Here is an 11,043-nt window from a genome sequence, read left to right on the forward strand (position 1 = left end):
GAGATGGGCGCAGCCAGGCGGCTGGCCTGGTGTGCTGTGGCTGCCGCCAGAGCAGCTGCAGCAGATGGTCATGGCCATGGCAATGGGCGGCATCGCGCACAGCAGCTGGGCGGCGGCGGCAGCAGCGGCGGGCCCCGTGCGGTGTGCGGGTGACGTGTATGCCCTGGGCCTGGCCTTGTGGTGCGTGCTGAGTGGCTGCGCAACGCCCTTTGGTGGGGACGAGCTGCCGGGAGCCCTGCGGGCCTCGCCTGCCCTGCTGGCGCTGCACGCCCTGGCACAGGAGGGGGCAGTGGCCCGCCAACCCCTGTGGACAATGCTGCCGCACGGACTGCGTGCGGCGCTGGCCTGGGCGCTGCAGCCTGACCCTATGCGGCGAGCGACTGCGCGGCAGCTGCTTGAATGCGACTACGTCCGGGACGCGATGAACGGTGGGTGTGGGAGATGGGAGGTGGGCACAAAGAGGACAAGTAAGCTGCCTGCCTGCCTGCCTGCCTGCCTGCCTGCCTGCCTGCCTGCCTGCCTGCTGGCCTGCCTGCCTGCCTGCCTGCCTGCCTGCGTGATGGGGAGGACGCTCGAATTGCGAGCCCCGCTCACGCCTGCAGCGGCTGCGCTCCCCTCGACCACGCGGTGACGCTGCGCAGAGCCCGACATGGCGCTGGCCTGGCAGGGCGGTCGCAGACTGCGCAGCACCTTCTGCGCTCCCTGGCCCCAGCTGGCGCGCTCTTCTGACTGCTGCGCGCGCGGCGGTGGCCATTGCCAGCACGCGCCTGCTGTGCAGGACCCATGGCTGGTGGGAGATGGACGGGGCGACGAGGCAGCCGCGCTGGCCGCAGTGGACAAGCGTGCCTGGCGGCCCCCCCCTGCCCTCCAAGCCAAGCCCGTCAAGCCGGTGGCGGCCGAGCCAAAGGTCAAGCTCTCAGTGCGCCGCCGCCTGGAGCTCAAAGGCCGCGCCTGCTGGAGGGAGGCAGCCAAAGCTGTCAGGTTGATCAATACCAGGCTCGCCAGGGCTGCCCGTGTTGTCGCGCCACCCCCGGCTCCGCGCATAACGCCAGGCCTGCGCACGCTCAGCACCACCGACCTGCTGGGCAGGGCGGCGCTGACCCGCAAGAGCGCCACCAAGCTTGTCAAGCCATCCCGAGCCGCAGGGGCGCGCGCTGCCGTCGCCAGTGGCAAGTGCAGCGGCAAGGCTGTTAAGCGTCGCTTGTGTGTCAGCCGGGGCAGCCAGGAGGTCCCTGGGGCCGGGGACTAGCAGATGATACGCGAATGGGACCCAACGAGGTTAAGCCCCGGGCTGGGAGCCGCATTAAGCTGTTTTCGTGGCACGCTGCCACTGGTGTGCAGGTTGGTCTCGCTGCAATCTGTAATGTTGCCTCCTGGTATGCATGCTGACTTGACCCAACTGTGCACAGGCAAGGATCATTTAATGTTGCGAGCAGGAGACCCCAATATGGGTTGGGATAGTGCAACAGTGGGTCGCGATTTTACTTGAGTTCAGCAGCAGAGTCAGACGTCAGAGTGACTTGCCCCGGGGTACGCCCAAGGTGGCACCAGCCGGCGGTCCATGTGAACGTCAAGCAGCAGCAGCACGCTCCGCAGCAGTGCCCGCCTCGTCGTCTGCGAGCGAGTCGGGCTGCGCTTCGTGCGGGGGCTCATAGTTTGCCACCTTGATGATCATGTCCAGGAAGAAGTGGGCAAACTCTGGGGAGAAGTCTCGCGCCAGCACTGGGTAGGTGATGGCAGACATATCGGCCTGCCCGCTGGCCAGCGCCACGGTGGGCACGCCGCGCTGCGCGGCCTCCTGCAGTGCGATGGCGTTGCGCGTTGTGTCCAGCACCACCAGCAGGCGCAGGTCACGGCCACGGCCGGCCAGGGTGCGCGGCGGCTTCAGGCTGCGCGTGAAATTGCGTGGGGGGGTTCAACAAACCGTATTGGGTGCAGTGAGGGGTGCTTGCGAGAGTGGGTCTGAGCGAGCACTGATGCGGCGAGCAGGGGCGCACAGCCTGGCTCAATCAAAATTTGAGCCGCTGCTCACAACCAGCACTGACTGGCACTGACCCTGCCCCTTGTCCAGTGGCAGCAGCAGCAGCAGCAGCAGCAGGAGCAGCGGCAAGGCAGCAGTGGCAGCAGAAGCCTGCGAGCATAACCCAAACCCCCCCACCTGTGCATCTGCTGCTCCGCATCCAGCAGAGTCTCCAGCAGCTCGCGGTATCCCGGCCGGTTGCTCCGGGTGAACAGCGCCCACTTATCACTCCAATCAAGGCGGGGCGGCAGGCGCGCGGGCGAGGGGCAGTGGGGGTTGACCATGCGCAAACCCTTTTCAATGAACAACCTGTGTGCGAGTGTGATTTTGTTTGTGAGAGAGTGAGGGGAAAGACTAGAGAACTAGGAAAGAGCGTGGGTGAGGCGGTTGAGGCTCTAAGCATCCTGTTGGTGTACGCAGGACTGCAGCCCAGGCCGCACGCGGCAGCACGGCGCCAGGGAGCCCGGCCCCCAGGTTGGCCCGCGATATCCGCGGCAGCGCAGCTCCACGCACCTCCTGTTGGGCTGGTGCGCTGGCAGGAAGAGGCGGCGGTGTGACGCGGCGTTTGTCAGTGCGCCGCGCGCCCACGAGGACTCCATGAACCACATGTTGGGGTTGATGCAGGACCGCGCCGCCTCCCGCAGCAGGGGGCGCAGCAGCGGGTTGGTCTCCACCACGTAGACGTGGCCGTCCTGGGGCACAGGGGCAGGGGGGGCGAAGTCGGGCTGTGGGGACGGCCTGTTTGGGGGCGGGCAGGCGTGTATCTCTGCCACGAGGCTCGCGCGGAGTCTCCCTGCAAGACAACGTGCGCGGTACACCTGCAGCAATGCTGCGACGGTGAGCACCAACCACTACTCAAGCAACACAGCTGGCTGAGCTGCCACAACGGCAGCAGCAATGGGAAGCCAGCGCCGCCCGGCATCAAGATCTACTTGGCCCGGATCCGCGCCAACTCCCTTCGCTTCTTCACCGACGAGCACCCCAGCCGGCCCTCTTCGTCGCCCTCACCTCCTGCAGTACGCTGCGCATCACGTGCAGCGCACGCAGCATACTGGTCAGCACTGCCTGCGGCTCCACAAACAGCTGCCCGTTCACATGTACCAGATGAGGGCTGAGCTGCCCTGTCCAGCCACGCGTGCGCGACACGGGCTGCAGCAAAACGCGCATCAGCCGCTCCATGCGTGCCTCCTTGACGGAGGCAGCCGAAAACGTGGCAGCTGCGGCGCCAGAGCCTGTAGTGTTGAAGCTGCTGGTGCTGGTGGCGCTGGCATCAATATTGCTGCTGGTGTTGGCGCCTTCATGGGTGACACGGGGTGTGCTGCTCGCAGTGCTGCTGCCGGCCACGGGGGAGCCGCTGCGGGTGGCGCTGCCATCGATGCCGCTGCTGCCGCCCTCAGCAGGCCGTTCGCTGCTACTACTGGACGCACTGCCGCTTGCTGTGGAAGCAAAGCCGCACGATGCACCTTCCCACTTTGCAACAACAGGCAACCCATTGCTCCAGCAGGTCCAGTTTGCAGCACTCTGCAAGCGCGCTGCGTGCTGCAGCACTCCTGCCATCCGCAGCGACTGCTGCATCACCCCAACTCCAGCAACCTACAGTAGAGTACTTGAAGGTCAACCTCAACGTCCTCAACGAAAAACACACGGCTGCGCCACGAGATCGTCGACGATCTGCTACTAGAGTTTTCTGTTAGAGTTGCAGAGCGCTTTCAATCTGATTGCGAGAACTCGTGAAATTGGTGCGTTTGCGCCTGACACAACGGTTGGATTGAAGGAGCACACATCTGCATGATGATCTACGGTAATCGGGGATAAGGTAGCCGCGCAACCCGCGAGTTCGCTTTCATACCATGCAATTGGTCATATGACCGGATACTGCCTCATGCGTGGCCGCCAGGCACCGCTTTGGAATGTTGCTGATGACATGCGGCGGTCACCGATGTGACAATTGCTGCTGTCATTGGGGGAGTACAAAACTGTGTGCCTATGGCCAAGATTGCAAATGCTGCACCGCCTCTGCGAAAATTGTGAGGGTGTCGAACACCCTGCTAAAAACGCCCCAAGCAATGTGCTGGTCTCCTGGACACCACCACACACACCTTGCCTCCTGAGCAGGGCAAGACAACTCCAGGAAGGGAGGGGCGGGAATTTGAAAGGAAGCAAATAGGGTAGGATATCAATGTAGGGGAGGCAACGTGGGAGTGTGCATAAATTGCTTCAGCTGGAACCAACAGTTTATACAGAGCCAGCATGGTCGACTGTGAGCGGCAGCTGGTGTGTGGGAGCCACCAGCCGGACCGCACAGGCATACCGGCCAAAGGTGCGTATCCTTGCCCCTGGGTTTAGTACTGTTATGCATGTGGTACTCGGGAGTTGGTCGCCCAGTGCAGCAGCAGGTCAGCGTACACATTTCTTGGGATGTCAAATCCAGACGACTGGCGCGGCTAGCTGCTACGAGATGGACCGCAAAGACCCGATTCCATTTTGGAGGAGGGATAAAAAGCTCCAATTGCTTGAACCATTTGCATCCCAAACCAAATGGCACCTTGCTCATACAAGCACTCTCGCATTTAAACGTACAGCTTCTTGCGTTTCTGCCTGTCATGGTAGGTGTAGATCATGCATGTGGGACACCTCGTGCGCGGTCGCCCTTTGTTTTGCAGCTGATTACCCCGTGCGTGCATCCAAGAACAACGGGCTGGGAAGGGGGTGGCGGGCTGCTCCAAGATTCACAGTATGCTTTGGATCATCTACCGCGTGCTTCCTGAGCCGTCAACGCCTGCATCTCGTACCATCAAGGAGCCTTGCAATGCCGCTGATGTCATCGCTGAGAGGTGGTGTGCGAGGTGGTGTGCGAACTGTTCCCCAGTTTTGTTGCTTCAGTTGCAGATTCGCCCTCAAAGTCTTTAAAACGTCTTCGCAGCGGCAACCGGGCACCCCAATCACTCAATCGCAGAGCTTTGCCCAACATCCCGCGTTTCCCTCAATAATACTCTCCTCGCGCTGCAGCTGTGATAATATGCAGACCGCCAAGGAGGGCGTCAAAGCTGTGGCGGAGAAGGTACATACGGGCTCCTGAGGACCGCGCTGCGTGGCTCGGTTGCTGCGGCCTACTCATCGCATCGGCGTTGCCCCGAGGGGACCGCCCAATCGATCCGCTGCCTTTCCTGCGAACAGGCTGCGGAGGTCGTAGTACCTGCACGTGCCCGAGAGCCTGAGAAAGCGGTGCAAGGTGTCCTTCCGATGCAGCAGGGAGCGCCCCAGCCGTGAGTGTGCGCTGAGGCGCTTGCGTCATCCCTAGATCTGTCCAATCACGAGTTTTGGCCGAGCAGAAGTGCTGTTGGAGAGTCGTTCTTGTCACTTAAAGAAAGAGGGTTGTATTGAGTCAAGTATTGGAAGGAGAGGGTTGAATTCAACCAAGTGAACCCTGAGCCAGACCTGTCAATCCATCGTCACGCTTGCTTCTCGCCGCTCACTAACAGTCCCCTTTGCCTGCACCTTTCCACCTCACCCTCCTCGTTCCAAACACCCAAGGGGTATTGAGGCCAAGATGACAGACAAGCCCGTTTTCATCCGTGACTCGTACCACGGCTCTGGAAAGCTGCAAGACAAGGTTGGCTGGTTTTGAAGGGATGGCAGGGGTATTATTAGGGCTTTCTTTGCCCTGGGCGAGGCTGGCTCCATCTTTCAGCACCCCTCGCTCATGCGCACTACTGTTCAAACCACCCACACTAGTCAACCATCCCCAAGTGCCCAAGCACTCCTGTCCCAACAGCACGTCGCCCCCTGCACCCTACACCCGGCCGGTCCTCTCGCGCCCCGCAGGTGGCCATCATCACTGGTGAGGAGCTCAGCAGCACTGCTGCTGGGAGCCATTGATCATGACGACTGAGGGGGGAGGATGCTTACACTCAAAACTTTGCCAAAAGTCCCTGTGCTGCACATCAAAGCGTCCATGTGAGAGGAAAAGCCTATTCTAAACTAGCATTCATCCACATCTGTTTGCGCGTGTTTTCCCATCCACTCACACCTCTACCCGCATTATAATCGTTGCCCCTCCCCACCCTTGTCCAGGCGGAGAATCTGGGATTGGCCGCGCTGTGGCGGTCCACTTTGCGCGTGAGGGGGCCCATGTGGCCATCCTGTACCTGAACGAAGACCAGGTGGGGCGGGGGGTGGGTGGTTGGCAGGCGGGGCAGATGGTTGTTGGTCGGGGATATTTCTGCAAAACAGGGTGCTTTGAACGAAGACTGACAATTTCCCGGGTCATTGGCGCGCAGACGTACAGAAATGTTCGCATCAGGTGGTGAACACCGCAGACCACCGACCCTGCCCGCCTGACACCGAACGCCTGCTGGCTTTGCGTGATCCAATGTGTCTCTGACCCTCTTGCCCGCCGCCCCGCCCCCTCCCCCAACCCCTGCCCTGTTTGGTGGATCCTCCAGGACGCCAAGGAGACGGAGGCCTTGGTGGCTAAGGAGGGCCGCAAGTGCCTGCTCTTTTCAGGGGACGGTGAGCGCAGGAGACGGAGGTGCAGAGTATGACAGAAAATTTGCATGGTTGGGCAGGACAGAGATTAACTTCAGCACTTGTCTGCGTGCGGTCTGGTATGTTGTGGCGCCAATCCTGCTTGAGGGGCTTGGTGAGGGGAGCTGAGCTAGAATTATGGTCGCATGGAGCATTGATTTGCTGGGTTGCAAGCACGTGCGCATGCATGTGCGCTGCGTCTCCAAACGCTGCGCTGCCGCTTGGCCTCCCCGTACTTTCCCCCTGGCATTGTCAATCACATTTGCGGCGTTGCACCCACCAGTGGGAGATGAGAAGGTGGGACTGCAGGGCAGAGAACGAACGGGCGCATGCTTTCCTTGCCCCAAATTGAAAGCATGTGCAGCTGTGCTGGCATCAACCACATTGATTGTCCGCATTGCAGCACAACACCTAAAAGCTTGAAGCCTGGGTGCCAACTGTATGTGTCGTGCATCACTTGCACCAATGCTCAGCCCCCCCCCTCCGTCCAGGTCTGTGCTGATGTTATTACCAAGACTGTGGCTGAGCTGGGTCGCATCGACATCCTGGTCAACAACGGTGGGAGTAGGGGCGGGGTACTTGGGGTCGAGGGGATTTTTTCAACACAGCTCTGGGCTGCCAGCTGCAGCTCTCTTTGACAAACGCACCAATATTTCCAACAAACTAACTCACGTATGCACGATGGCACCAGTTTGCCTGTAATACACCACTAAGCTTGGTCGTCTTTTGACTCGTGCATCCCAGCCTCTGAGCAGCATGTGTCGTCAGCTGGCATTGAGGACGTCCCCGCGGAGCAGCTGGAGCGCGTGCTGCGCACCAATGTCTTTGGCTACATCTTCATGGCCAAAGCCGCAGTGAGGGGTGGGGGGCGGACAGGGGAGCAGGGGTCCGCAAGATCAGGGGGGTCCGAGGTTGTGTTATGAGCACGTCATCAGGCCGCAGCAATGCAGCTTGAACACACCGCCTGCAATTGTTGCAAGCCAGGCCTCCATGAAACGCACACACACGTGGAAGGTCCTACAATTCAGCCCAGGTGTCTGCAGGCACCTGGCACGATTGGGTATGACGTGTTGGGCCTGCTCACCTCATGTCCCCATCACCGTCCGCCCGCGCCTCATCAGCTGCCCCACATGAAGCCCGGCAGCAGCATCATCCAGACCGTCTCCGTGGAGGCCTACGAGGTGTGCGTGCGTTGCGTATGCGAGCGACCAGCGCGTGTGCGAGTGCGCGCATGCAGGCAGGAGTGTGCGCACACTTGCTTGCTTGCCGTTGCGTGTGTGATGTGGAAGGCGTTTTGCAACCGAACAGCGGGCATACCTTTTGAGGTTGAGTTTGCATTCATCATTTATGTAAGGGGCTGCCTCCCAGCTGGCAGCACCCCGCCGCATCAGCAGGCCAGGCTACGCAGCCATCATGATCACGAACAACACGCTTCCGCCTGTCCCGGCTTACTTTCTCATCCAGGGCATGCCCTTCATGGTGCCGTACGCCACGAGCAAGGGCGCAGAACTGGCCCTCACGCGCTCCCTGTCCGCAGCGTTGGTCAACAAGGGTGCGTGGGGGTTTGAGGGGTGCTTCATGCCACAGTAAAAACATGCTGTGCGCACGCGGCTTTTGCATATGCATTTGCATATGCATACCTCCGACCCCATGCATGGGGTCGGAGGTGAGTTGGTGGCGTGGTCCGCCTTTGTCAGGCTGCTGACAGCAAGTACCAGCGGGTCCTTGCTGTCTTTTGTGCTGTCTCTTTGCCCTGCATGTCCCTTCTCTAATTTCTTGGCGGCCCGGTTTTGTGAATTCTTGATCCAACTTACCCCATGATTATTGGTATCTGCATCCCTGCGCCACAAACCAGGCATCCGCGTCAACGCCGTAGCTCCCGGACCTGTGCACACCCCCTTGGTGACGTCCACCTTCAGTGCTCAGATGATCGCAACTGTGAAGAGCCAGACCAAGCTTGGCAGGATGGCCATGCCAGCAGAGATCGCCCCCACATACGTACTGCTGGCCAGCGAGGTGCGCTCGCGTCATGGGTGTGTCACACCACGCTTGGGGGCATGCAGAATGCTAGGGTTGGATGGGTGGTGTTTTGAATGGATGGGCTTGTATGCACATGAGCGGGAAGGTTGATAGGTGAGGGGGCGCTCCTGTCAGAGCTAACACTTATGCGCCGGCGACTTGAATTTGGGCCTGTACTTGTTTGCTTTGGCAGCGCTAGCACTGTGTTTTGTGGCCGGTATCTTGCTTGGCTGATCAGCGGCTACGTCACGCCCATCAATCTCCCATTGCTTTGTGGCCCGAATCACATCCCGCCCCTTCGTCACTCGGCACGTGCAAAACGTGCAAAGGATGGATCGTACATCTCAGGCCACACCCTGCATCCCGGTGAGGGCTTTGCAAATACTCTGCAATTTAGTTTTCTTTATGCAGGTGTTTTGGCCCCAGGTGTCTGCGCTGCTTGCGTGCATATGTGCGCAAGGGGATGGGGGCTCGTTTGTGGTTCACTGCACCTCTTGCTGTTCGTCTTCACAATGCAGTACAGCCCCCACCAACCTGAAATAGGCTGATTGCTGCAGCCGACTGGTTCCTTGTTTGAAACAAATGTTACAACTCAATGTGACTCACTCACTTCTGACCTACTGCACTGCTGGCGGGCTCCTGAACAGATGGTGGCATGTTCATGAGCTCCTAAGGCGGCGCCCCTGCCTCAGGTGCGCAAAATGTGACCAGATGCTGTGTCACCGGCTTCAAACGCCACCATCACGATCAGAAGTGGCGGGCCAGGGAACTATGCTTGCGCAGGGCCAAGGGGCTCCCAAGCCAGGTTGCACACTGGATGGTGCGGTGTGTGATCCAGGCACACATGGCAGCCCCGCAGTAGAATTGCTGGAGCAACTGCGTTCGTTGTAAAACATCACACGTTGAAAGTGGCAGCAGCCAAAAGCATCAACCAACCCAGATGAAGCGGTCCTACTAGGTGCGGAGTGAGATGGATGCGTTGAATATCACGCATGGTGAGCGGCCTGGTGAGCTGTTGTGCCAGTGGCCCAGATTGCAGATGTATGAAATTGTAATGTCCCGAGGGGCTAGCGTTGCCCAGCCAGTGTGCGTTGCGGCGTTATGTAAGCAGTAGCAGTGCAGGCAAGTAACCCAAGTGACCGCGAGAAAAGCCCTCGCCAACCGCCATCCAGGTCCTGGCAACAACATTCAGTGAGCGTGGGCATGGTAGAAAGGCCAACCACAGCACCTCTGGGTGTAGTGAGGGTTGCCTGTGCGCGTATGCCACTTGTCAGGTGGAATGCAGCGGTGCCTCGCCAACAGCAATTGTCGAACAGAAGGTTGGATGGAACCTCAGGGTGTCGTGACATTCCTTGCTGCCCCCGGCCCGGCGCCTGATCTTGTCCCCAAGCGCTGGGTGCTGCATCCCTACGGCCAGGTCAGCAAGCCCATGGCCCTATGGGTGCGTGTTATTGAGTAGTAGGGAGTGCAGGAAGAGGGGGAGATGGGATGGGGGAACGAGACCGGAAGGGCGGAAAGTGAGGGAGAGGGGGGGGGGGGAGCAGCAGCCAATCAACCAGCGAGCTCAACACGCCAACGTGGCATCGGCTGCACCGACCGGAGTGCGCCTGGAAAAGCTGCAGAGGCTGGTGTGCGCCTCCTTTCAGTACGTTTGTGCTGGAAAAGTGAAATGAAAACAGCTCGACTGTGCCTGTATTTGCGGTGGAAGCGCGGCATCATGGAAGTTCTGTTCTGGAGCTTGGGGGCTGCAGCCCTGCAACCAGGGCCCTTCGAGAGTTCCCGGCGCGATTCGTGAGCAGGGTTGTGCCCAAGGCCCAGCAAGAACAAACCAGCGTGCTTGTCAGCGTTGCACCCGTAGCTGGGCCGCTCATACATGGTTGTGCCGTGGTGGTCGAGCATGCAGTGGTCCAGCACGCACCGGGCTACGACCCACGAAGGCGTTGCGCAAAGTGGGCTCGATGCGCCTCGGGGCAGCAGTGCAAGTGAGGTGTTGCCAAGCTTTGAGGTGTGTGCCCGCCGGTTCACAGCCAAACTGCATCAACCACACCTCGCACTCCTCAGCAACTGAGGAGCATGAAAAAACAGAGGAGGGGTGAGGTTCACGCCACCTGGAAGCCTGGGCCCAAGCACCTTTGCCGCCAAGTGTGTTATGCATTGCGATCGAGGGAAGCCGTGCGCAAAAGCAATCCGAAGGTAAACTATAGCTTTCCATGACTCCCATGCCGAGAGGTCAAAGGATCGGGCAGTGTGATGTTCATGGAAGGCACTGCCACGCTCCCTGATGTCTTCGTGCTCTGCTGGCCTGGCCGCTCACTTTGCTTTGCCTCAGGCGCGCATGCTGCAACCACAGGCTGTGTGGGGCGTACGGTGCACCTATCTTATTGAAGTAATAATACCCGTCACTCCTAGGGCACAGGAGTCCGCCACAGCGGGGCTGGTGCACTGCCGGGCCGGCTCTGCAAAAAGCTGGTAGGCAG

The 11,043-nt window shown here is 60.1% G+C and overlaps 2 protein-coding genes across 2 annotated transcripts; one reads left to right on the forward strand and one right to left on the reverse strand.

Annotated features, from left to right (window-relative positions):
* Positions 1-1,570: 1,570 nt before the first annotated feature.
* Positions 1,571-3,577, reverse strand: MNEG_0123 (hypothetical protein; the record flags this gene model as incomplete). The annotated part of the gene is made up of 4 exons (XM_014051398.1): positions 1,571-1,889; positions 2,159-2,329; positions 2,534-2,712; positions 3,029-3,577. 4 exons carry the CDS (start codon positions 3,575-3,577, stop codon positions 1,571-1,573), a joined length of 1,218 nt encoding a protein of 405 aa, XP_013906852.1.
* Positions 3,578-5,570: 1,993 nt separating this feature from the next.
* Positions 5,571-8,137, forward strand: MNEG_0124 (short-chain dehydrogenase/reductase SDR; the record flags this gene model as incomplete). Its single annotated transcript, XM_014051399.1, has 9 exons — positions 5,571-5,633; positions 5,846-5,861; positions 6,095-6,183; positions 6,466-6,532; positions 6,831-6,844; positions 7,039-7,105; positions 7,292-7,401; positions 7,669-7,728; positions 8,012-8,137. 9 exons carry the CDS (start codon positions 5,571-5,573, stop codon positions 8,135-8,137), a joined length of 612 nt encoding a protein of 203 aa, XP_013906853.1.
* Between the last annotated feature and the right edge of the window lie 2,906 nt (positions 8,138-11,043).

Source organism: Monoraphidium neglectum, assembly GCF_000611645.1.
Source record: "Monoraphidium neglectum strain SAG 48.87 unplaced genomic scaffold scaffold00008, whole genome shotgun sequence".
In the NCBI taxonomy this organism is placed as follows: Eukaryota; Viridiplantae; Chlorophyta; class Chlorophyceae; order Sphaeropleales; family Selenastraceae; genus Monoraphidium; species Monoraphidium neglectum.